This window comes from Mustela nivalis (assembly GCF_964662115.1).
Source record: "Mustela nivalis genome assembly, chromosome: 8".
NCBI lineage: Eukaryota > Metazoa > Chordata > Mammalia > Carnivora > Mustelidae > Mustela > Mustela nivalis.
Window position 1 is genome coordinate 121,684,227 of NC_139027.1, and position 25,974 is coordinate 121,710,200.

General features: G+C 49.5%; 1 protein-coding gene across 39 annotated transcripts in view; it reads left to right on the top strand.

The window, feature by feature from the left end:
• The window catches only part of CEP250 (centrosomal protein 250), a 50,579-nt gene that overhangs the window by 14,941 nt on the left and 9,664 nt on the right, over positions 1 to 25,974 (top strand). For 18 of the 39 annotated variants that reach the window (XR_014315747.1, XR_014315748.1, XR_014315749.1 and 15 more), the window contains 20 exons: positions 1,265 to 1,361; positions 3,105 to 3,212; positions 3,760 to 3,921; positions 4,659 to 4,837; positions 5,173 to 5,355; positions 7,667 to 7,811; positions 8,651 to 8,797; positions 9,505 to 9,735; positions 11,624 to 11,817; positions 12,041 to 12,168; positions 12,368 to 12,537; positions 16,282 to 16,449; positions 16,845 to 16,979; positions 18,930 to 19,073; positions 19,905 to 20,038; positions 21,572 to 21,710; positions 22,669 to 23,008; positions 23,644 to 23,765; positions 24,695 to 24,815; positions 25,821 to 25,942. Coding sequence is in view for 36 of the 39 variants with exons in the window: in XM_082746110.1 (XP_082602236.1) it covers positions 1,265 to 1,361; positions 3,105 to 3,212; positions 3,760 to 3,921; positions 4,659 to 4,837; positions 5,173 to 5,355; positions 7,667 to 7,811; positions 8,651 to 8,797; positions 9,505 to 9,735; positions 11,624 to 11,817; positions 12,041 to 12,168; positions 12,368 to 12,537; positions 16,282 to 16,449; positions 16,845 to 16,979; positions 18,930 to 19,073; positions 19,905 to 20,038; positions 21,572 to 21,710; positions 22,669 to 23,008; positions 23,644 to 23,765; positions 24,695 to 24,815; positions 25,821 to 25,942 (3,169 nt within the window). In the remaining 3 variants the exon portion in view is untranslated. The remainder of the gene's footprint in view (positions 1 to 1,264; positions 1,362 to 3,104; positions 3,213 to 3,759; positions 3,922 to 4,658; positions 4,838 to 5,172; positions 5,356 to 7,666; positions 7,812 to 8,650; positions 8,798 to 9,504; positions 9,736 to 11,623; positions 11,818 to 12,040; positions 12,169 to 12,367; positions 12,538 to 16,281; positions 16,450 to 16,844; positions 16,980 to 18,929; positions 19,074 to 19,904; positions 20,039 to 21,571; positions 21,711 to 22,668; positions 23,009 to 23,643; positions 23,766 to 24,694; positions 24,816 to 25,820; positions 25,943 to 25,974) is intronic. The other 21 variants (XM_082746089.1, XM_082746105.1, XM_082746101.1 and 18 more) reach the window with 3 other exon arrangements.

The following is a 25,974-nucleotide window of genomic DNA, read 5'->3' on the forward strand; positions in this document are numbered from 1 at the left end:
CTGCCTTGGTACATGCTGACCTTAGCCTGGAACGCTTCCCTCCCTTCTGCCTCCACCTTATCCTTTAAGGCATGGTTCTGAGAACCCTTCTCTGAACTCAGTAGCCTGTTAAATTTCTATGCCCTGGTGTGGCCTTTTGACTTGCTTGTTACAGCTTTGATCCCACTGTTTCTCTCTGATTATTTAGTTTTGGGGGGTTTTGTTTTTGTTTTTGTTTTGGATTATGACAAAATAGATTTTTAAAAAATAATAGTAAGAAGGGCAGGGACCTGAGCGAAGAGCCCCATTTGAATTTCTGGACAGGTTGGGGCTTATACCCCATGGCTAGGGTTGTGTCACCACCTATTGGTGGTGGATGTAAATAGCAGTTTGTTTTGGGTTGGGTTGGGAAGGACAGAGAGACCATGTCTTAGTTAAGTCTGTGTCTCCAGTGCTTGGCATTTCATCTACTGTAGAGTAACATTCAAAGAATGTTTGTTGAAAGATACAATGATTAAATGAATAGCCATACAGTGAATGAAAGCTCTTAGATATTTTTTATTAATTATTAAGACTTGAAAAAAAATAATTTTAACTCCTAAATAACATTATTTAAGAAATATTTATTTAGGGGTGCCTGGCTGGCTTGGTAGAATGTGCAGCTCTGGATCTTGGGGTCATGTGTTTGAGTCCCCGCTAGGTTTAGAGATTACTTTAAAAAATATAAAAACTTAAAATATATATATTTATTTAGCTACCCATAGAATACTAGGTACTGAGCTCCAAGATGTAGCATTAAGTGACAGAGTTATATGATGATTTCCCTGAACTTTGAGGTTAATATCACAGAGGTTGACCATAATCTTCCCCAAATTACCCCTTCATTTTCCTTATCAGAGACCCTTGGGCTGGAGGGACCTGGGGACTCTCCCATGTGGCAACTCTGATGTTCTTATTGGCTTCAGGGTGCTTGACTTCAAGACCAAGTGGGGCCTGGAAAGGCCTGGCCCAGGGCTTTCCTTCAGCTCTCGGGCCCTCAAACACGTGCTCCAGCCATGAGATGTGGTAAATCCCTGCATGTGTCTGAGTGCCTTTTGACTCCTGCCTTTCACCCCAGTTCAAGGCTATAGCGTTATGTGGTACTCAGGGAGTACAGGGGTGGGGGTGCCCAGGTAGCTGTGGGGGGGCTGCAGTGGGAGTGTCTGTTGGGGCTGGGGTGTGCTACATGATAGGCCTGTCCACCTCAGTGGGCCTCCGGGATGATAGTGCTGTGCTCTCTCTTCAGGGTGACCGAACTCTCTGCTCTGCTGACCCAGGCTCAGAAACAAAATAAAGATTATGAGAAGATGCTAGAAGCTCTGAGAGAGACAGTGGAGATCCTGGTACGTGACCATTTGTTCTGGAAAGGAGTTGGGAGTGGGCCTGTAGGTTCCTTTTCCTTTATGGACAGATGATGCAGGATACCAGTTAAATGTGCCTTGATAAAAACCAAAAAAAAAAAAAAAAAAAAGTTGGCTGAATCTCACAATTAATTAACTCATTGATTTATTCCTTCATCAGTAAATTCTGCGTCCCGTCCCTCCTGCATTCCTGAGGAAACTACAATGATGTGCACACCCAGTATGTCCTCCTCAGAGAGAGTGGGACACGCGTTTCGAGGCACACCGGCAAAGGGTGGGGTTGTGTGAGAGATTCAAAACCCAGTCACATGGGGAACAACTGAGGAATGTGGCAACGGTCAGCTTGGAGAGAGAAGGGCTTGAGGGAAGACATAATGGCCGCTGCTACAGACCTGAAGGACTGACATAGGGGGAAGGAGTTGGCTTGTTTAATGTTTTCGGGTCGGCACAGGCAGTGTCGGTGACTAGAAGCTATAGGCTGGGACAATTTGTCTACCAGCAAGAGAGCCTCCATCGTTGAGAAGTCTGTCCTGTGGAAGAGTGAGGTTCGTGTCCCTGGCTTCTCATCTGCCAGAGATATTATCGAAGGTACTCTCTGAAGGTTCGACTAATTAGAACTTCTGGCTTAATTCCACATTTCCTTTAGTTTCTTAGAATTTTCAGATCTTTCTCTTTAGACAGATCCTGAATGACCATCTACATGCAAACCTCTGGTCTTCTTATCCAAGCTGGGCTCAGCGGGGACTCAGTTACTTGTGCCTTTTGGTTCCCTTTGGTCAGAAATTTGCAAAGTCCAATGTCTGCAGTGCCTAGATAATGCCGAAGAGTAAAGTGGGTTCAGTTGTACGGATTCTGGTTGGTTGCCCAGCGTTGTCATAGTTCGTTTTGAGTACAGGAGAGGACACTTGATCTCAATATTAAGGAAACAAGGAGGCATCGTAGGGACCATGGAACCCCAAAAAATACAAGTCTCCTCTAGCAGAGGCACCCACTGTTCAACTTCAGAAAATTATTGCTGTGGGGACCTGGAAGCTGGTGTGGCTCATCTGTTAACTTTTTGAGAAAAACCGGAAAGTCAGAATTTCTCAATTCATAAAATCTCTCAAAATCTCTCAGTTTATAAATGTCAGTTCAAGTTCTGTGCAGGCCAAAGAAAACACAGCTGCAAGTGTATGTCTTCAGGCTTTCACTAACAGTATGATCAGAAAAACTGAGGAAAGCTCTGGGGCTTGGGGTTTCTCTGGTCTAGCCTTAGGTCTCCAGGATTGCTTTGATGTTCAGGGACAGCTGCCACCCTCCCTCCCATGACCCCTGTCATTCATTGAGCATTTTCTTTGTGCCAGACACTGTGTTGAGTAACTTACGTGCATCTTTTTCATTTAAGCCTCAACACAAATCTGTGAAATAGTTGCTGTTAATTTTCTCTTTTTTAAAGAGAAAAGAAGCTCAAAGAAGCAGCGGCCTAAGGTTGCCAAGCTAGGATGTGATCGAGTAAGAACTCTAACCTAGGCATTCCCATTTGGAGCTCTGATTTGCTTACTCTGAACTCTTAATCACCACATCCCACTGTCCTCAGAGTCCTGGGACAACAGTAGGATTCACCTGTGGTCAGGGAAAAAGTAGCGTTGACCGAAGAGACAGAATGAGCTTCTGATTCATTTGGAGCCCGGAACGGTAGATACTTCTGCAAGTTTGGCTCACAGCTCTGTCTTGTTCCCTGTTCAGGAGACAAATCATGCAGAATTAATGGAACACGAGGCATCTCTCAGTAGGAGTGCCCAAGAGGAGAAGCTGTCTTTACAGCAGGTGATCAGGGATATAACCCAGGTACTGGTAAGCCTTCTGTTTGTGGAAACCGGATCATGGCTCACTGCTCCGCAGGCCTCCTTGTCCTCTTAGTCATGCCTAGGTTTCCACATTCTGAGATGCTTGGGCTTAGGGTCTTTGAGGAACGAGTTCTCTGAGTGTCTTTGAGGATGGGCTCGCTCAGGGGTAGCTAAGCATTCACGTGCTGGCCCTGCCTACTGGAAGAGACCCTCTTCCTTATTGCCATCTGCAAGTCTCAGGCCAGTGGCTGGACTCTGGTCTTTGTTACATCAGTACCCTTTCCTTTCTTCATTTCTTCTTTTATTAATTGCCTCAGAGAGTACTCTAGCCTTCTTGCTAGTCCTATGTTTGGGTGACCAAAGGTGAGGGATTGGAGGAACCAATCCTTTTTGCTCTCAGATACCCTCCGCCCATCTGCAGGGGAAAAGACGTGAGAAGGAAAATGTCAGGTTTGTCCAGGATTAGTCTTCTCAAGTTAGTCTTCTAGTTAGTTTTCTGTGCGGACTTCTGCCTTGGTCATTAAGGGTAGTGACTCTGCCGTGTTGGGTTTCAGGTCATGGTGGAAGAAGGGGACAGCATGGCCCAAGGCTGTGGTGAGGATTGCTCCTTGGGGTTGGACGCTAGTGGCCTCTCCTCCCAGTTTGATTCCCAGGACCCAGAAAAGGCCCTTATTCTGGTGCGTTCAGTGGTGACTCGAAGACGCCAGGCTGTGCAGGTAAGACTCTGACCGTTCCTCCTCAGCCATGGGTATGGGTGTGTCCGAACTGCTCTGTGCCCCAGGTACCTTCCTCACCTGGACTGTCCCTTTCCTTTTTTTTTTTTAAAGATTTTATTTATTTATTTGAGAAAGAGAGAATGAGAGAGAGAGAGCATGACAGCGGGGAAGTCAGAGGGAGAAGCAGACTCCCTGCCCCCAATGCAGGACTCGATCCTGAGACTCCAGGATCATGACCTGAGCCGAAGGCAGTCGCCCAACCGACTGAGCCACAAAGGGGTCCCTGCACTGCCCTTTCCACTATGTTGACCATTCTTGAGGTATTTTCAACGTTCCCAAAGTGTTCATTAGAATCTCCCGGTGTCTGCCCAGTTGTCCTTGTGACTAATAGGCACATTCTGTGTGCCCAGTGGTATGCTTCCCTTGGCATGCCATCTTTGTATAGCACTACACAAAGTGTAGTGTAAGTGTTCCCGACTCTAAGGGTTCCAGCCACACTTAACCCTCTCCGTGATCGCACCCCAGCTCACATCTGAAGATGATGGGCCACAAGACTCCAGGCAGCACAGAAGCCCAGTAGTCATCTCTCATCCTCTGTCTTCTTGACTGGCCACGTCTCTTTTCCTGGCTTACCCTTATCCTTGGCAACCCTCAGCTGCCTCACCCAGCCCCACTCTCAGGGAGCTTCATTCTGCCCTCTTGGTCACCATCTCACTTCTGTCCCTTTCCCTCCATAGGACTTAAGGCAGCAGCTTTTGGGCTGCCAGGAAGCTATGAGCTCCTTGCGGCAACAGCATGATCAGTGGGAGGAGGAAGGCGAGGCCTTGAGACAGCGACTGCAGAAGCTCACTGGAGAGCGGGACACTCTGGCAGGGCAGACCGTGGACCTCCAGGGGGAAGTGGAGTCTCTTAGCAAGTGAGCAGGGGGCTGTTCATCCTTCCCCCGCCCCACTCCCGGCTCAGTCCTCATCCAGCCATTTACTCACTCCCTGGATGTTTCTGGTTGCCTGTCCCTGCCCGCCCTGACCCCCAGGGTTGTCCAGGGATGTCTTGCTTTGTGTTCTGCTTATTCCTGCTCACTCACTTTGGGGTCTTTGTGATGAGTTAAAAAAAAAAAAAAAGTTCCCTGCTCAAAAGGGAAGATGAGATTTTGAAAGGAAATAACACCTCTGTCCTTTGATCCTGTGATGTCCGCTTCCGGGAAGGATTGGAGGTTCCAAGGTTTGTTCCAGGAGGTTCTGCTTGTTCCAGGGAGCGCGAGCTGCTGCAGAATACCAGGGCAGAGCTGCAGCAGCAGCTGGAGGTGCTGGAGCAGGAGGCGTGGCGGCTACGGAGGACGAACGTGGAGCTTCAGTTGCAGGGAGACTCCGCTCAGGGCGAGAAGGAGGAGCAGCAGGAGGAGCTGCACCAGGCTGTCCGGGAAAGGGAGCGCCTGTACGTGTGTCCCCTCCTCCCTGGGGCTTGATTGTCCCTTCAATTCCACACTCTCCTCCACCCACTCCCGTCTCATAGGAAGTGGAGTAAATCGAAGCCTGGCGTGCAGTGGGTTTCCACTAGCTTACTCTGCTCCTTTTGCAGAAGGCTGCATACAGCAAGTTCACCCAGGCTTTTCTGAGCCCCGCTAAGGGCTGAAGCACTGCGGGGTACAGGAACTAGTAAGACCCAGGCCCTGATCTCAAGCAGTTGCAGTCTCATGGGGAAAACAGACAAGTAAATAGCAAACTGTGGCATGAGGCCAGATGAAGTATGAGGAAACCAGAGCTTCCAGCTGGGTCCTTTGGATGCATGAGAGTGACAGTTGATAATGGAAAGCCTCATGGAGGAGGGGGTGGTCTTTGAGCTGGGCCTGGACATATTTTGATTGGTAGAGAGTGGGAGAGGGGCCAGAAGGACAGATTAGCAAAGAAAAGGATGCAGCAGATTCGTGGCATATACAGAGTAGGCTAGGCTGGCTGGAGGGTAGGACTTTTCCCAGGTAGTAATGGGAGATGAGTGCGTTAAGAAAGGGAATTCCAGGGGCGCCTGGGTGGCTCAGTGGGTTAGGCCGCTGCCTTCGGCTCAGGTCATGATCTCAGGGTCCTGGGATCGAGTCCCGCATCGGGCACTCTGCTCAGCGGGGAGCTTGCTTCCCCCTGTCTCTCTGCCTACTTGTGATCTCTCTCTCTGTGTCAAATAAATAAATCTTCAAAAAAAAAAAGAAAGAAAGAAAGAGAATTCCAGAATCAAGAGACCTAGCGAATCTATAAATGCCCATATATGTCATAGAAAAAGCAAGGACTTTTGAGCTGGTGAAATCTTAGTTAAAATTATGGCTCTGCCGCTTGGGTAGATTATTTTATTTGTATAAAATGGGAATTATAGGGCGCCTGGGTGGCTCAGTTGGTTGAGCAACTGCCATCGGCTCAGGTCATGATCCCGGACTTCCAGGATCAAGTCCCGTATCAGGCTCCCAGCTCCTGGGGGAGTCTGCTTCTCCCTCTGACCTTCTCCTCTCTCATGCTCTCTCTCACTCATTCTCCCTCAAGTAAATAAATAAAATCTTAAAAAAAAAAAATGGGGATGATAGTATTTACCTTGAAGGATCCGTGGGAAGGTTAGAGCACTGTCTTGCAAAATGCTGGCATAGAGCCGGCATGTGGTAGGTCTTCAGTAACTGGTAGCGGGGCCTGTGTTCTTCCCCTCTGGTAGATTCCCCTCCTCCCATGTGCTCTCGCTCCTTGCAGCAGGAGGCACGGATAATGGAATCTTGAAGGACTACTATAAGAATCATGACTCATGCAAGGATGGTCTCCCCCATACTAAGGAGAATAGACAACCCACAAAGATAATTATGTTTTTAAATTTAATTAGTGTGAACTGGTAATACATATATCAATATTTATTATGACCTGAAAGTCAAAACTATTAAAAAAGACAAACACAGGGGTGACTGCGTGGCTCAATCGGTTAAAGGACCCAACTCTTGATTTCGGCTCAGGTCATGATCACAGGGTCTAGAGCTGGGCATGGAGCCTGCTTAAAAGCCTCTCTCTCCCTCTCCCTCAACTCCTCCCTAGCGTTTCCCTTTAAAAAAAAAAAAAAAAGACAAACACAGAGATCCGCTTCTCTGTTTCATTCATGCCATTTCCCTTGCTTCTATAGGCAACCTCTTAAACTGCTTTGTTGATTGTCTTTCCATCTGCTTCATGCAAATACATGCATATATTCCTTTTTAAACAAAATTTTATTGTTTTTATTTTATTTTATTTTATTTTTATATTTTTAAAGATTTTATTTATTTGACAGAGATCACAAGTAGGCAGAGAGGCAGGCAGAGAGGCAGGTGGGAAGCAGGCTCCCCACTGAGCAGAGAGCCCAATGCGGGGCTCGATCCCAGGACTCTGGGATCATGACCCTAGCTGAAGGCAGAGGCTTTAACCCACTGAGCCACCCAGGCGCCCCTATTGTTTTATTTTAAGTAGACTCCAACACCCAACATGGGGCCTCAACCATGACTCTGAGAGTAAGACTTTCATGTTCTACCAAATGAGCTGGCCTATGCATATTCTTAATTTCTCCCAATGTCTGACTTTTTTCACTTTATATGTCATGGAGTTCTTATTATTTAGAAATAAACCATGGAGTTCATGGTTTTTAGGGACCTTATTCATCCTTTTGCGTGACAAGCGTAATCACACTCCTGTTACCTTTTGGGGTGTGGCCACCCCCTGAGACTGGCCCCAGCCTCCTCTCCTTTCCATCCTAGTCAGGAGACGCTGGCGGGCCTGGAAGCCAGACAGTCAGAATCGCTCAGTGAGCTCATCACTCTTCGGGAGGCCTTGGAGGCAAGTCGCCTGGAAAGGGAGTTGCTGAGGCAGGAGCAAACAGAAGTGACCTTGGCGCTGACCAGGGTAGGTGGGCTTGCTTGGGGAAGGTGAGGGGGGTTTTAGAGAGTTGTGTTTCTAGGCAAAAGGCATGCAGCCTGACTCATTCATTCTTCACCTACCCAGGCACGACCCTTCATATTCCCTACATCACTTAGTTGCCTCTGCTTTTGGCCTCTGTCCCTCCCAATGGACTCTCTAGGCTGGAGTTAGAATGGTTTTCCAAAGTGTAAATCTGGTGACGTCAGTCTCCTTCCTGTAATCATTCAGTGGCTTCCCAGCTGCTTGGTGACACGTTCAAAGCCCTTTGCATCTGCCCCAAACTGTTCCCAGCCTCTTCCTCTCTCCAGATCCTTTCTTAACTCCCCATCCACCTCGACTCCTGCCACCTGGCACTGATCACGTGATGTTCTCCGGCTTCACGCTGCTCTTTCCTGCCTCCGCTGCTTGTGGGCTCCTCTTCCCTTTGGCTGGACTGCGTCCTTCCTCTCCTTCTACCCACAACTCTTCCTCACCTCTCAATACCCACCTTCGCTGCCAGCTCTTCTGCCAAACATAGAATTCTGATTCCCCCAAACCGAATAAACGCAGTAAATAATTTGCAGAGCACTGTGGGCTTACATTGCCTAGGAAGTCCTTGCAGTTCTAGTTGTTTGTACATCCTGATGTCTTTGCCTCTACCGTGAGCTCCTCTCCTACTTCTCTGTGATTGAAGGAAGGAAGGGAGAGAGGGAAAACTTGTTTCAAATGTAAGGGAAGGAAGAGTGTTCTCTGTACAAGGACAGCAGCAGGTGTTGGGGACGTGAGCTGCTCACTGTGGCAGGAAAGCTGGCACAAGGCATCCCTTTAACTCTCCTTATTTTTAGGCAGAACAGTCAGTTTCCGAACTGTCAAGTTCTGAGAACAGCCTGAAGGCTGAGGTTGCCGATCTTCGGGCTGCTGCTGTCAAGCTCAGTGCCTTAAATGAGGCTTTGGCCTTAGATAAAGTTGGACTAAACCAGCAGCTTCTCCAGGTGAGCAAAGACTTCTCTGATCTGCAGGGTAGGTCTGGGCCCTGATGCAAGGGCAGCCAGTGACTGGTAGACCTGATACCCATAACCGGGAGGAGTCTGTAATAGACCAGCCCAAGACAACTCAGCTCCTAAATGTAGTCCTGAGATGAGCAAAAGGAGCATTGGGGGTGCAGAGGACATCCAAGACTATAACACCTGGGTTTGGCCATTAAAAATAGTCCCCTTTCACACCTCCACAGAACCACTTACGGGCTGTAGGGTAAAATCACCAGGGCTAGGAGGAAGGCCCGCATCCTCTGAAAGGAAGACAAGGTGTTTAATCTCATTGCATGAGATAATAGCAATCACCAGAAAAGGGTCTGCTGAAGAGCCTACATCTCAAAGAGTCTTCTTTATGGGTTGCAGATGTAACATGGCTCTTCACTACCACTGTTACCTTGAGCCCTGGAAATGTTCCAGAGTCCTTTTATTCTGAATTCTTTGAGTAAGCGTTTTTGCCTTTTAATCACCATCCACAGCATCAACCCACCCAGTGCCTGGAACACAGGCACCAGAGCAAACGAATGCACATAGTCTGCCTCTCCCATAAGCCCTCCTGTGTTCCTCTTTGGAGAACAGAGTCCCATCTCCCTCGGTTTTCTGTCTTAGCACTTGATCCGTAAGCTGTAACCATTGGTCTTTGATGCCTTTCCCGTTTTGACCAGTAGCTCGAACAGGAGAACCAGTCTGTGTGCCGCAGAATGGAAGCAGCAGAGCAGGCGAGAAACACTTTGCAGCTGGGCCTGGCGGAGGCCGAGAGGGGCCGGGAAGCCCTTCGGGAGAAGAACACTGTCTTGGAGGCTCAGCTGCAGAAGGCGGAGGGGAGCAGGGCTGAGCTGCAGGCAGACCTCAGGGGCATCCAAGAAGAGAAGGAAGAAATTCAGGAGAAGCTCAGCGAGGTGAGAGGACAGATCTGATGCCATTACACGAAGGTATCGCACAAATCCGTCGTAAAAGATGAAAACTCAACAGAAATGGTTCAGAAAGTGGGAAGATCTTACTTCCTAAAAATGACTGATATTACTAGTTTGGGATACATCCTCCGATTTTTTTTTTTAAGATTTTGTTTATCTGATGGGGTGCGGGGAACACAAGCAGGGGTAGTAGGAGAGAGAGAAGCAGGCTTCCCATTGAGCAGGGAGCCCGATGTGGGACTTGATCCCAGGACCCTGGGACCATGACCTGAGCCAAAGGCAGACAACCAATGACTGAGCCACCCAGTCGCCCCACCTTCCAGTTTTGATTTTTTTTTTTATACGATTTTATTTATTTATTTGTCAGAGAGAGCAAGAGAGAGCACGCACACAAGCAGGCAGAGAAGCAGGCTCCCTGCTGAGCAAGGAGCCTGATGTAAGACTCGATCCCAGGACGCTGGGATCATGACCTGAGCCAAGGGCAGTGGCTCAACTGAGCCACCCAGGTGCTCCCCCCCCCACCTTCCATTTTTTAAAGAGAATTTCTGTAGGAATCCTTCAGTTTCTCCAGCAACTCACACCCTCTGGCTTGATTTAGATGCCTTTCCTAGGTACTCTACCTCCAGATATTCCAGCTACCACACCACACATAAGACACACTGTGGTATAATCCATTTATAGTCTCCACCATTAGACCAAAAGCTCCTTGAAGACAAGGCTGTGTTTTACTTGTTTTTATTCTTCCATCTTTTTTTTTTAAGATTTATTTATTTTAGAGAGAGAGAGAGAGAGCATGCAAGAGCATTAAGAAGGGGCAGAAAGGGGGCGCCTGGGTGGCCCAGTGGGTTAAGGCCTTCTGCTTTCGGCTCAGGTCATGATCCCAGGGTCCTGGGATCGAGCCCTGCATCGGGCTCTCTGCTCCGTGGAAAGCCTGCTTCCTCCTCTCTCTTCTCTCTGCCTGCCTCTCCGCCTACTTGTGATATCTCTCTCTGTCAAATAAATAAAAATAAAATCTTAAAAAAAAAAAAAAAAGAAGAAGGGGCAGAAAGAGAAGGAGAGAGCACTTAAGGAGACACAATGCTGAGCACGGAGCCCACAGACCTAACATGGGGCTCAATCTTACAACCCTGAGATCATGACCTGAGGCAAAAACCAAGAGTCAGGGGCACCTGGGTGGCTCAATGGGTTAAAGCCTCTGCCTTCGGCTCAGGTCATGGTCTCAAGGTCCTGGGATCGAGCCCCTCCGCATTGGGCTCTCTGCTCAGTGGGGAGCCTGCTTCCCCCTCTCTCTCTGCCTGCCTCTCTGCCTAGTTGTGATCTCTGTCAAATAAATAAATAAAATCTTTAAAAAAAAAAAAAAAAAAAAAAAACAAGAGTCAGCCACTTAACTGACTGTGCCCCAAGCCCCCCTGTTCCTCCACCTTTTAACAAAATGTCTTGACACATAGCAGCAACTGAGTAAATTTTTTTCTGAGCCAGTGGATCAGCTAAAGTTCATCTTTCTCCTCTACCAAACTTCTCACTGCCCCAAAAGTGATACATATACCTCCTTTCCAGAGTCCCTTTCTCAGAGACTGATCACTTTCTTCTTGATGTTTTGGGTGTCTTACTCCTTAAGACTAAAATCTCCTTAGAGGTAGTTCTCTTCCAGCCCTAACACACAGGGTCTCGCACAAGAGAGAGCGTGCTTCCTAGGCTAGGAGTTCTGTAGGCTGACACAGGAAATAGGATTTGCATGAGCGGGTGACCGTCCGGACTCACAGAGCTGGGTCGGGAATCCTTGAAGGGCCAGCGGCCCTAACCTGGTGATAGCAACCAGGGTGGGGGGTGGTTCCTGCCTCCACTCTGTAGCTTGCCCATTTCTTCCTCCCAGGCCCGTCATCAGCAGGAGGCAGCCTTAGCTCAGCTGGACCAGCTACAGCAGGAGACAAAGCGACAGGAAGAAGTGCTCGCTCGGGAAGTCCAGGAGAAGGAAGCCCTAGTGCGAGAGAGAGCCACCCTCGAGGTGCGGCTGCAGGCTGTGGAGCGAGACCGGCAGGACCTCTCCGAACAACTGCTGGGGCTCAGGTAGGGCCCAGACCCAGTTCGGACAAGGGCAGAGGGAGCATTGTGAGGCGAAGGGGAGCCAAATCCGGTTCCAGGCCCAAAGTATCACAACTCCTAAGCGAGTTGTGAATTTATCGCTGCTCCCTAATTTCTCTGGGTGGTCAGTACTTAGAACCCAACTCGTCTTAAGGAAGGTTAAGGGACCTGATGGGTCAGAACTCTTCCTGATTCCTGAACCTCACAGCTCAGCCAAGGAGCAACTGGAGAGCAGTCTGTTTGAGGCCCAACAACAAAATTCTCTGATAGAGGTCACCAAGGGCCAGCTGGAGGTCCAGATTCAAACTGTCACTCGCGCCAAAGAAGTCATTCAAGGTGAGACCCCAACTGGAACGGGGACGATTCATTCCATGGGGATGTGGAAAGCCAGCAAGGCCGTGGGAAGTTATCAGAGGTCCTGCTGTGGCCAGGCCCAGGGCTTCCGAGATGGGAGTTTGCTCCCGAGGTCTGAGGAGAGGGGAGAAAGAAAGAGGGCAGAGGCCGAATGGGAGCTCATGCATCTGTGGCATCTCAGGGGAAGTGAGGTGCCTGAAGCTGGAACTGGACACCGAGCGGAGCCGTGCAGAGCAGGAGCGGGAGAGGGCAGCCATTCGGCTGGCCCAGGCTGAGCACGAGGGGCAGACGGCCCTGCAGCAGCAGAAGTCAGCCCATGAGGAGGAGGTGAACCGGCTAGAGGAGAAATGGGTAGGTCATGGATGTGGCTGGGGATGGGAGAGGCAGACCTGGCCTCCCTTCAGTGGGTACTCTACCTGCTGACTCTTGGGCCAGAAGCAGCTGCTTATAAGAATGAAATCTGGGGGCGCCTGGGTGGCTCAGTGGGTTAAAACCTCTGCCTGCGGCTCGAGTCATGATCCCAGGGTCCCGGGATCAAGCCGGGAGTCGGGCTCTCTGCTCAGCAGGGAGCCTGCTTTTCCCTCTCTGCCTGCCTCTCTGCCTACTTGTGATCTCTGTCTGTCAAATAAATTTTAAAATCTTAAAAAAAAAAAAAAAAAGAGAGATCTAAATGGGACCTGGTCTTGCACCTGGTCTCCAAGATGCAAAATCCAGTTTCTAGTTATTAAATGAGTAGTATATGGAGAACCCTGAGAATGATTTCTGACATGTAGTAAGCTCTGTATTTATGTTGGCTGTTATTGTTATTGTTGTCATTGTTGTTTTGCTTTGCTATGTACAGTGAGTTAAGCATGGATCTTGGGATTTACAGTTGTTAAACTGGCCCCAGGGCACAGAGGAATACCTTGGACCCCTTTTTCCTGGTTTAGAACTGTATTTCTATTGTCTTTTAATTATATAATTTAGTCCATTAGCTTTGATTATCCCTATAGGTACATTTGGATTTATTTCCACCATCCTATGCTGTTTTTCCTGCCTTTTTATACCTTTTTGGGGTGGAGAGGTTATTCTTCTTAATTTTTAGGGAGTTCAGTTGGATGATTAAGTTGTATTTTTTTTCTCAGTTCTTTTTCTCTATTACTTTGGATGGTATATTCTCTATTCTTTTTTTAATTTTTGTAGTTGCTTTCTTTAATATTTAAAAATATGTACCTAAGGGCGCCTGGGTGTCCTTTGGCTCAGTGATGATTCCAGGGTTCCGGGATCAAGCCCCAGGTTGGGCTCCCTGCTCAGCAGGAAGCCTGCTTCTCCCTCTCCCACTTCCCTGCTTCTGTTCCCTCTCTCGCTGTCTCTCTCCCTGTCAAATAAATAAATAAAATCCTTTAAAAAATAAAAAGTAAAATAAAAATACATACTTAAAATCTCAGGTAATTTGGTATGTTTCCTGTTTTTCTGAATGACACAGGGACCTCAGAACATTTTACCTTCATTCACTCCTCCGACCCATTGTACTTTTTTATGCAATGTCTTGTTATAACTAGTTTGTTAACACCATAAACTATTCTGACCTTTTGTTTTATACAGTTAATATTTGTTTTAGATACACTGAAAAATGACATTTTTCTCACTGATCATTCCTTCTTGTGTATTAGACTTTCATTTGGATTTATTTTCCTCCTTGAAATAGAATTTATTTGGTGAGAGTCTGTTGGTAATTAATTGTCTGAAAATATTCCTTTTTTACTTTATTCTTGAAGGATAGTTTCACTGGGTATAAAATTCTAGGATGGTAGTTATTTTCTCTTAGCATAGTGATTATTCCATTGTGGGTATCAGGAAGACCTTGATTAGTTGGGTGTCAGAACTTCTTACAGTATCCTCCACGTATCTTAACTCTTAAATTTTCTGTGTTCATTTTCTTTTTCTGTTCTGTGTTGTAGATGATTTTTTTTCAGATCTCTCTTCAACTCCCCATTCAGCGATGTCTAATCTGCTATGTAGTCTATTTGCCAAGTTTTAAATTTCATTTACTAAATTTTTTTAAATTTCTAGGCAGTGTATTCCATTATTTTTTTCAAATCCTCTTGGTTTTAATCATTTTTCCCTATTTTGTATTTTCATCCTCTTTTATTCTTTTAACACATGAAACATATTTTTATGCTAATAATACCAGTAACTAAAATCTTTTTGGGCCTGATGCTGTTATATGTTGTTTCCATTGGTTCTCGCTTGTGTGTTTTGTGGTTCTTGGCTCTGAGCTCATGTTCTTTAGAAATTTTTCTTTGGGAATCCTTGTAGTCCTCAGGTGAAGGAGTTTTTCTTCAGAAGATTTGCTTTTACTTCTGTTAGGAGTTTCCTGGCAGAAGAGGAGGACACTGTTGTTATCCCCATTTTTGTAGATGAGGAAACTGAGGCATAGAAATATGATAGAAATTAACTCAGTTCACTTATTCTAGTAGTGTTGGATTAAAGGTTCTAGCATCCCAGAACATCTCATCTTAAAATAAAATTTTAAATTAAAATGATACAAAATTTCTGTTGAAAGTGTATGGCGTCCCATTCAGGCCCTGCACCCATACGAAGACCAGGTTGTGGTTGACTTCTTGAGGGAGATTTTTTTTTTTTATTCTGTATAAAGGTTGAAACAAACAAATATTCTTATTGTTTCCTTTTGTGGAATTTTTGTTTTGTTTTCTCTCCTACTTTCTCTCTGCTTTTCTTCCCCATTTGTCTCCTCTTTCATCTCTCTCTCAAGTTTATCCTTCTACTGAGAGCACTATAGCCCAGAGATAGGCAAGTTTTTGGTACAGGGCCACATACTAAGCTTTGTGGACCTTAAGGTCTTTGCCGTAATTAACTCACCTCTGCTGTTGTAGTACAAAAGCGGCCATATGTAACCAAATGAGCATGTTTATGTTCAAATAAAACTTTAAGTGCAGACACTGGAACTTGAATTCCATATAATTTTCACATGGTCACGAAGTCTTTTTTTTTTTAACTTCTTTTTTTATCATTAAAAATGTAAAAACTACTATTAGCTCACAGGCCATACAGCAAAGGAGGCTGGCTAGATTTGGCCAACATGCCATAGTTTGTTGACCTCTGGTTAGCCCTGTGGGGGTCCAGCTTTATGTGAGAATCTTCTATTGGACTCCCCACCTTTGTCTTCTGTTTTCTTTCCCCACATAGCATTAAGATGAGTTTCAAGGTTATTAGGTATAGCAAAGGCCTCCAAGAGAAAGCCAGTTCTGCATTCATTTACCTCTTTGGATCACAAGTCTTGCCTTTATTTTTGACTTCTCTGAAGTTCCTGCTGGCTCATTATATGTGGAAATGTATATTTAATATTTTATCCAGTATTTTTTGCCATTTTGCAGCTAGATTATTCAGAGATCTTGTTTGTCAGATTTCTGGAAGTGGAAGTTGACTTGTGCTTTATGCGTATTTGTGATTTGACTCCTATTACAAAGCTGACTTGTTGGCAAGATGGCAACCAAAGTTTGCTTTTTTGGGAGTTACGTGCCTAAAGTAGGGGAGAGTGGGCATCAGAGAACCAATCTGCTTCTTCAGTTCATAGTCATAGCATCACCTGTGGTTTGGTTGATTTAAAATGACATTTGTAACTTATATTAGGGAGAATTGCACTTTATTTTTTTGGTAAAGATTTTATTTATTTATTTGTCAGAGAGAGAGAGAGAGAGCAAGCACAGGCAGACAGAGTGGCAGAGGGAGAAGCAGGCTCCCTGCAGAGCAAGGAGCCCGATGTGGGACTCAATTCCAGGACGCTGGGATCATGACCTGAGCCAAAGGCAGCCGCTTAACCAACTGAGCCACCCAGGCGTCCCGAGAATTGCATTTTAGAAAACACTTTTTCATGTATCATTTGACTTTTTTTATAAATCTCATTTGAGTCTCACAAAATGTGATGAGATAGGTAAGGCAGGAGTTGGCAACCTCACTTTATCGATGGGGAGACAGTCCAAGGGAGGGCCCAAAGACTCAGCCGGGAAGGGGGGGACCTTCTCTGCTCCGGCCCCCCTCCTGCCTCTTCTCCTCACCCCCTGGGTTCTAACGGTGCTTCCCTCATGTAACCAGGAGAAGGAGCGCTCCTGGCATCAGCAAGAACTGGATAAGGCCCTGGAGAGCCTAAAGAGGGAGAAAACAGAGCTGGAAATGAAGCTGCAGGAACAGCAGGCAGACATGGAGACCATCCGGAGGCAGAGGGAGAAAGAACGGGCAGAGGCAGAGAGCGCCCTCTGCCAGGTGGGAAGCTGGGAAGATCCGAGCTGCGATTCCCCCTACCTCTGACCACTTCCTTGTCCACTCCCTAGCGTGCTGCTGCAGGGGGCTTCCAGAAGAGAAGTACCTGCTCCCTTTGCTGCTAGTGAGCCCGAGGACCCCTGAGTTAGCTTTAGGGCCTACGGCATGTCACACTTCCTGAGGGAGGGCCGATGCTCACCACATCCTGTCAGCTCACAAACCGGGGACAATCTTTGCACTTCCTGGTTCTTTACAAGCAGGTCCAGACCTCCTTTGACCCTGGGTCCCCTCCCCATTTGCCGGAGGAGCCCTAGAGCAGTGGGAATGTGCTCCTGGCCCAGCAGGTGAGCACGGTGACCCCTGAGATGGCAAGCTCTCGCCTCTCTGCCCCTCCACAGATGCAGCTCGAAACAGAGAAGGAGAGGGTGTCCCTCCTGGAGACGCTGCTGCAGACCCAGAAGGAGCTCGCAGATGCCAGCCAACAGCTGGAGCGGCTGAGGCAGGACATGAAGGTTCAGAAGTTAAAGGAGCAGGTATGGAGGCCGGTCCTGGGCAGGGAGGCAAGGCGGCACAGCCAGCCCTCTGGTGCTTCTGTGCACCCGGTCCGGGGCAAGGTGCCGTCCCAAGACAACCATCGAGGTGCACTCAGCTGTGAACGTGACACACATGGTCCCTGTCCTCAAAGAGCTCATGTTCTAGTGGCGGAGCATACAAAAATGTGCAGATAGAGGATTCATGAGATGATCACGGGTGGGAAGGAGTGCTTCGAGGGAGACGGATAGGGTGACGTGACGGGATTGAGAGTGAGTCACCAGAGGCCACTTTGAACAAGGTGGTCGGGGGTGGGGCTGACTGAAAAAGTGACACTTGGGCTGAGACGTGAAGGCTGAAAAGAGCCAGCCGCGTGCAGCAGCAGAAATGAGCTCTGACAGCTTATGCTCAGTGTAAGAAGCCAGTCACAAGAGGCCATGTCCCGTGGGGTTCCCTTTGTAGGAAATGTCCAGAATAGGCAAAGCTACAGGGACAGAAAGCAGATGTATAGTCGGGAGTGGGGATAGGAATAGGGAGGGTACAGGGTGATAAAAACATTCTGAAATGTGGTGACATGTACAACTCTGAATATACTAAAAACCATCAAATCATATGCTTAAACAGGTGAATTGTATGATATGTGGAGTATGTCTCAGTAAAGCCCTTTTATTTTTTTAAGATTTATTTATTTGAGAGAGAGAGCACGGATGCACACGAGTTGAGGGGGGCAGGGCTGAAGGAGAGAGAGAAGCAGCCTCCCCGATGAGCAGGGAGCCTGATGCGGGGCTCGATCCCAGAACCCTGGGATCGTGACCTGAGCTAAAGGCAGCTGATTAGCCACCCAGGTGCCCCTTAGTAAAGCCCTTTAAAAAAAAAAAAAAAAAAAAGGGAAGAAGAAAAAGCCAGCTTTTTTTTTTTTTAAGATTTTATTTATTCATTTAACAGGCAGAGGTCACAAGTAGGTGGAGAGGCAGGCAGAGAGAGGCGGGGGGGGGGGGAAGCAGGGAGCCTGATGTGGGGCTTGATCCCAGGACCCTGGGACCACGACCTGAGCCAAAGGCAGAGGCTTTAACCCACTGAGCCACCCAGGTGCCCCAGAAGCCAGCTGTTTGAAGATCCGTTTTGGCAGGGGAAATAGCCATGGTCAGGGCAGTGGGACAGACAGAAAGGGCTTGAGGAATGCCAGGACAGAAAGGAGGCGAAGTGGCCCCAGCGTGATAGGCTCAGGGTTGAGTGGAGTGATAGGCAGGAGCCCTTGGTTAGCATGGGAGAAGCTTGGAATTTGTTCTAAGGGCAGTGGGAAACCATTGGATGGGATTTTAAAAGCAGACATGAGGGACACCTGGGTGGCTCAGTTGGTTAAGCAGCTGCCTTCGGCTCAGGTCATGATCCCAGTGTCCTGGGATCGAGTCCCACATCGGGCTCCTTGCTCCGCAGGGAGCCTGCTTCTCCCTCTGACTCTGCCTTCCACTCTGCCTGTGCTCGCTCTCGCTCGTTCTCTCTTTGACAAATAAATAAATAAAATCTTAAAAAAAAATAAAAAAATAAAAGCAGACATGACTTGCTACATGCATTTTAAAAAATATTTTAGCTGCTGAGTGGAGAAGTGTGTGCATGTTTGTGCGTGTGCACATGCATGCCAAGGAGTGGTGTCGTGGCGTGGAAGTAGGGATTTGCAACAGGAGCCTGCTGCGGGGGTCTCGGTGACGGACTGCGACCAACTCGGGCACTGGCGGAGAGAGCTGGGGTGAGCCAGTGCACTCTGTGGGGGGGGAGACAGATTAGGAGGTGAGGGCCGAGGTGGCATCATGGAAACAGCGTGGATTGCTGGGTCCTGCCTCAGCTTTTGCCACCAACCCGTTTGAAAAGCTGGTATTTATATGACACAGACTTTAAAACACAGGCCCCAATGGGAGCTTTCTCCTGCTCACTGTGGTCTTCTCCCTTGACAGGAGACCACCGAGATGCTGCAGACCCAGCTCCGAGAGGCGCGGCGGGAGCTGGAGCAGGCGGGCCAGCAGAGCAGAGATGACCTCGCTGCCCTGCGAGAAGAGTGCAGGGCCCTGCTGCAGGCGAAGATGGACCTGCAGGGACAGGTGCCTCCTTCTCTGTCCCAGCCCTATAGCCAGGCTGTCCTGCTCCCTCTGCGCTAAAGGGGAGCCTTGGGGCTGCTTGGGAAGGAGAGGAAAATGGAAGGGCGCTTAGAGTAGAACACATGCCCTTGGAGCCCTGGGACAGTCATCTCTCCCTGTTGTGACCACAGAACTTAGATTTTCTCAGGCAACCCCTGTGCTCTTCATTCTTCCCACCCTCCCCAGAGATCCAGTATTTTAATATTCCAAGTTGCTTTTCCTACTCTGATTCCTTTTCCTTCTCAGAATCCCATTATCAGCTGGTGTTCTGATTGTTGGTTTTTTAAAAGATTTTATTTACTTATTTGACAGGGAGAGAGAGGGGGAGAGTACAAGCAGGGGGAGTGGCAGGCAAAGGGAGAAGCAGGCTCCCCGCTGAGCAGGGAGTCCAATGAGGGGCTTGATCTCAGGAGCCCGGGATCATGACCTGAGCCAAAGGCAGACGTTCAACTGACTGAGCCACCCAGGCACCCCTCTGATTGTTTATTTCAAAAAATACGATCACTGTACACTTGCCCATCCCTTTATCACCCTGCTTCTGGTTATATTTTGGTTATATTCAGCCAAGATTTTGATTTGTGCCTGCCTTGACACAGCAGATGTGAGGCTGGGAGACCACAGTGGAGCTGGACGGTACAGAGAGAGGGGTGCTAAGAATAGTGTGTAAGCATTGGCAGAAACTTCCAGGGCACTGGAAATGGGCCAGTGACTGTGACCTCAGAGGACCTGGAGTCCTGGTGAGAAGCCTCCCCCCGAGGGCCCCCTGCCCTTGGTCATCACGTGGTATCTTTCCAGGTGGAGGACTTGAAGTCTCAGCTGCTTTCCAGGGATGACTCTCGGAGGCTGGTGGAGCAGGAGGTTCAGGAGAAGCTGAGGGAGGCCCAGGAGTATAGCCGAATGCAGAAGGAGCTAGAGAGGGAGAAAGCCAGGTAGGTTCAACAGGCCACGGAGTAGGCTTTGTCTGTCTAGCTGCTGTGGTCACTGTGAGGCGGACAGCTCTTCCCTCAGCCCTTCCCTCAGCGGATCCAGCTGCTCATGTCTCTAGCCCCAGCCTGTACATGTTGGGCACCAGGTACTGTGCCAGGGGCTGGGGATGGCCCCCTGCCTCAGCAGAATTTACCGTTTTGTGGGAAAGATGTTAATTAAGTGATCCCCCAGAGAAATCGGTGCAGGTTATGTTACATGGCATGGAGGGAAGAAACAGGATGCTGAAGTCAAAATGGGGGGGGCGTTGGGAAGGACTTTTTTTTTTTTTTTTTTAGATTTTATTTATTTGACAGAGATCACAAGTAGGCAGAGAGGCAGGCAGAGAGAGAGAGGAGGAAGCAGGCTCCCAGCAGAGCAGAGAGCCCAACGCAAGGCTCAATCCCAAGACCTTGGGATCATGACCTGAGCCGAAGGCAGAGGCTTTAACCCACTGAGCCACCCAGGTGCCCCAGGGATGTACTTCAGATAAGATTTCAGGGAAGGCTTTCCTTAGGGAGGTTGCATTTAAACTGATCACTGCGGAGACACTGGAACCAGCCAGGCAAAGGGGTGAGAGAGAGCTCTGTGGTAGGAAGAGAAATCTCAGGGCCCAGAGACGGCTCAGAACGTGAGGTATTTGGGGACACCGGAAGCACTGTGTGACCAGAGCCTGATGAATAAGACCCAGGTGCAGGATCTGGGCAAGGCTGTGTCATTGGGGATTTGTGGGCTATGGCCAGGAGTGTGTAATTTATTTTAGGTTTAGTAGGAGACCCCTGGAGGATTTTAAGCAGGGAAATTGGCACGATCCGGCTCAGGGTATATCAGAAGAGGTAGTGATGGCAAGAAACCTTGGGGATGAGTTAGGGCCATCCGGGTGAAGCATGGCGTGTCTTCTCAGTGATGTAGGAGCTTGAAGCATGACAGTCCCTCTTGTTGAGGCAACCACGGGCAGCCAGACATGTTAGGAGACAGGTGCAGTTGTCTGCCTGAGAGATACTAAGGCTGCATCAGGGTAGGGGGAGTGGGGAAGGGGAGCAGGGGAAGAGCTCAAGGGACGTTGAGGGAATTGGAGTCCATTATATGTCATCACTGATTGGACATAGGTAGGATAAAGGGAGAACTCTGATGTGGTCAAGGCTGCCAAGTTGGACCACCGGGTAGATAAAGGTGCCGTTCGCTGAGCTAGGGAGCAGGGCCAGGGGGAGGGGTGTGCAGAAGGATGGGAAGAACTGGATACAGTGAATTTGAGCTGCTGCATAGATATTTCTGGAATCTGCCAGAGAAGAAGCTGAAGCTGAAAGGAGGTATCACGTGCCAGAAGTACCTAGGAGCACTTAGTCGGTGCTCAGTAAATGCTGGCTTCTGTTGTTATGCTGCCATTGTGATCTTACTGTTTCTCTCTGAAGGGTTAGTGCCATGTTTAGCACAGTCAGATGAGAAGGTAGTTCTTCATTCCCTGAGAGAATGACCTTAGTCCTCTGGCCTCTCTGCAGCCTGACTCAGTCGCTGATGGAAAAGGAACAGAAGCTCCTTATTCTCCAAGAAGCTGAGTCTGTTCACCAGCAAGAGCTGAACTCCCTGCGCCAGGACGTGCAGGAGGCCCGGGGAGAGGGGAGAGAGCTCAGCGCCCAGGTACTCAACCGCACCGCTCGTGGGCCCCGTTCCTCGGCAGAGGCCTGCTCCTGGAGTGGAGAAGCCAGTTGCTTAGGACCCTCCCATGAAGAGGACCGTTCTCTTGTTCCGTATTACAGGATGTGCTGGGACTGTAGCAGCCCTGGCAGGAGGGGCACGTCAGGACTGGGCAGGGTGGGGGCTAACCTGACGCAGAGCTGAGGAAGCTCCGGGGAGGGTTCTGACAGCCCAGAACGTGGTGCCCAAAGGGGCGGGGCTCCCAGGGGCCTGGGTCAAGTGTGGCCGCATCTAAGTGTGCCAGGTCAGCTTGGCGAGACACAGCAACAGAACAGATCAGATAGGCAGCACCAAGAAAACTTCAGGACTCCATCTGCTCACACCAGGACCCCAGACCTTGGGCACAGGGGAAAGCGGGAACCAGGAGAGGAAGAGGGAGATGGTCAGAACTGGAAGGGAGACTAGGGTGGAGAAGGACCGGGTCGGGTCATCAGTGCTGGCTTTGGCTCCTAGCAGTCTAGCTTGCAGGTTGCGTGAGTGTCGGTTTCTTCATTCGTAAGACAAGGATGATTATTCTTAGCCATTAGGGGAATGTATGAAGTGTCAGAACACAGCAGACATTCTATAAATGGGAGCCATTATTATTGTGACCATTTTCATGTAGCTCAGTGTCAGGGTTTAGGCCGAGTTCTGATTGAAGCAGGGGGCTGGTGTGGCTGCCAGGGGAAGTAGGGCCACAGCCCATTTGCATCGCCTAGGTACATGTGACAGGAGTCAGTAGGCAGGCAGGTCGGTTGGATGGAGGGTAACACTCCTTCCAGAGCCCTCCTTCCCCATTGGAGAGCTAAGCCTCCTGGCCCCAATGAAGGTGAGCCCAGGGCTTGCTCAGGGTGAGGCCAGGGGGGGTCGGTCAAGGTATATCCACTCCCTGCTCAGAGTGACAACATTGCCTTCCTGGCAGGTGGAATTCCTGAAGCAGGAGGCAAGGGAGAAGGAGGCGGACTTTCTGGCTCAGGAAGCACAACTGCTGGAGGACCTGGAGGCAGCTCAGATGACAGAACAGCAGCTGCGAGCCTCGCTGCGCGCCCTCGAAGCCAAGGCTGCCCAAGTCCAGCTCCGCCTGCGCGGCGCAGAGACCCGGCTGGCGGCGCTGGCGGCAGAGCAGCAGCCCGGGCACCAGGCCCAGGCCCAGCTGGCCAGCCTCTGCTCTGTTCTGCAGCAGGCCTTGGGCTTCACCTGTGATGGCAGGCCTGAGCTGCGTGGCGGGGGAGACTCTGCTTCCCTTTGGGGCCCTGAGGCAGGTAAGACGGCCACGCAAGGACTCGGTCCTTTGGGCCAAAGCCACCCCTGGCTCCCTGGAGGGAGAAGGCAGGGGCCCCCAGTTCCTTAGGCAATATCACAGCAAGGTTAAGGTCACAGACTCTGGAATTAATTCAGTCCTCCCTGAGCTTGATTTTTTGTTTCTTAGAGAGAAAGAGAGAGCACGCATGCGCAAGCAGCCGAAGGGCAGAGAGAGAGGGAGAGAGGATCTTAAGCAGACTCCCCTCTGAGCACAGAGCCTGACTTGGGGCTCAATCTCTCGACCCTGAGATCATGCCCTGAGCTGAAATCAAGAGTGGAACATTTAACCAACTACGTCACCCAGGTGCCCCCTCTCTCAGGATTTTTCTAAGGAGTTTCTGAGAGTACATAAGTCAAAGAGGTCACACAGTTCCTGGCGTTTAATAAATGCCCAACAAGTGACAGCTAGCATTATCTAGTGCCCGCCACAGCTCCTGGCACATAGGAATGCAGAAAGTGCCTGAGGAATGATCTGCTCAGGAGGGGCTCTTTGGGGAGAGGAGGGATCTGTGGGAAGGCCAAGACTATCTGGGGAGGTTTGGCTGTTTCCTTTCATAGGGCAGCCAAGTGAGGAGCTGTTTCCTCGTTTTTTCAGACCAGAATGGAGCTAGGCTCCTCCGTGAGAAAGGGCCCCTCCTGGCAGCCTTGTCAGCTGAGGCAGTGGCATCTGCCCTCCAGAAGCTTCACCAAGACCTGTGGAAGACTCAGCAGGCCCGGGTACGATGCCCTGTTCTCCTTCCTTGAACTCTTCACTCCCCGGAAGAGGACTCATGAAGCAGTTTGAGCTGTTTTATTCCCAGTTTGGGATGAATTCCATCTCTAGCCTTTCCTCACGGGGCAGGCATGAGCACAGCATTTGGTTTCCTGGGCCTGGGTTTCACTAGTCAGCGGGGGCAAATGATGCGCGCCTCAGGGTTGTGAGGATCGAGCGAGTGAGGGACGTGAGAGGCTCTGAACTAGAGAAGCCTACACAGACGAGGAATATTGTTTTGCCTGATTTTCCTCTCAGCTGTGAATTACTTGTTCTTGGTGCCGATACCTCCAAGAACAACCCGACAAATGGACTGCTGAGATTTGAGGCTGCCATTTATAGGAACATTCCAGGCCTAAGGCTAAACTAAATGTCCCGTAAATTCCACCTCTCAGTGAACCTATCATTCAGTAAAAATTGAATGCCACCTCTGTGCCAGCCAGTGTGAGCTGACGGCTCGGAAAGGAGAAATACCAGATCTCCACCCTCGAGAAGGCTGAGGAAGGAAACTGCCTTCTAAAATAAGCAGAACTGATAGAATTAACCGGATCAGTTACAGATGCAAATGATAAATGACAGGAGGAAGGGACAGTTCATTCCTGCTTGGGGAGGGTCACAGGGAAGGAAGAAGGGACCTTGGAGCTGAGCTTTGAAGTAAGAGTTTGGACAGAGGACAGACCCCGGGCGAAGGTGCACAGGGCTTAGACAGGGATTCTAGGCTCCAGGCCGTTGGAGCAGAGCCTTTCACGACTCCAGGGAGTGATCTGGGAGCAAATCTGAGGGGGCAGATCCCACAGAGGCTGAGAGGAAGGGGGGCTGGCACTTGGGTCCCGGTGTGGGATAGCTTGGTGGGGCATGAGGAGGTTGGAGTCTAGTCTTGCCCTTCCTTTCCCAGGATGACCTCAGGGAGCAGGCTCTGAAGCTGGAACAGCGTCTTGCTGATGCAGAGGCGGAGAAAAGTCAGGTCTGCACAGAATTACAGGATTTGCAGAGACAGCTCTCCCAGAACCAGGAAGGTAAGAAGCTCAAGGCAAGTGGAGAGATTTGGAGGGAGAGGAGAGGCTGGAAGCCCAGAAGCGGTAGCCACTCTTTGCTGCTCGCTCCCAACTGTGAGAAGCTACCTAGAAACCTCTCCAAAGGGGTGATGACCCCTGTGAACAGTTTTTATGCTTTGCTTGGCTTTTGAGGAATTCAGGGGGACAGAGTAGGTGAATTGAGAGAAGTTCCTGGCTGGGCTTCCACTTTCTCTGCCTGCAGATTAAAAAACAGGCAACCTAGGGCCAGGACTGTGAGAATGTTATAAAATTCTGTGTCTTTTGTCATTTATCTGTGTTACTTGTTTTTGTTCTCTCCAGCTGTGTCGTCAAAATTACTCACCTTTGACAGCAGAGGGATTATGGGCTTGTTCAGGAGACACCAAAGTTCGGGGGACCTGGGGAGAATGCCCCCCGCCCCCTGGCACGGCCAAGGGCGTGGGTGGTGACTACTTGGAAAAGAAAGGAGGGGGCCAGGGCTCTGTGGTAGAAGAGAAGAGGACAACTTGGGGAGGGGGGTCAGGTCTTGAAAGTATCCCAGAGGGCTCCCTGAGAGCCACACACACAGAGCTAGTGGGTCTTGCAGAAATGGGGGGCAGCCTGTAGAGCGACAGTGGTCTCTGGGAACCTCTGCAAACCATAGAATTAGAGACTAGAAAGGACCTCCAGCATCTTTGGTCCCCTCTACCCTTGGATCTGGAATCCAGGGCTGGAGATCACTACGTGATGAGGATGAGGTAGTGTTGGGAGGAGAGTCAGGCAAGTGCCGGCACCGGGCGGCAACTACGGATGCGAGTGTGGGAGCCTCAGGGGCCCAGACAAACCCGGAACAGCTGGCTGATGGGTGACATGGCTGTGAGACTGGACGTAATTCTCTCCTTCCTCCCCTTCTTCCCCTTTGATTCTGTTCCTCCCCCTCCATCTGCCTCTGTGTCCCTCTTTTCCTTCACCCTGGGCCTCGCTCTACCACCTCCCCTATTCCCAAAGAGAAATGCCAGTGGGAAGGAAAGCAGAAGTTGCTGGAATCCGAGCTGACGGAACTGCAGGAAACCGTGACGTCTCTGCAGAGTCGTCTGCGGCAAGCAGAGCTGCAGGGACTGGAGGCCCAGGTGAGGTGGGCCTGGTCTGGGGCAGGGACTTT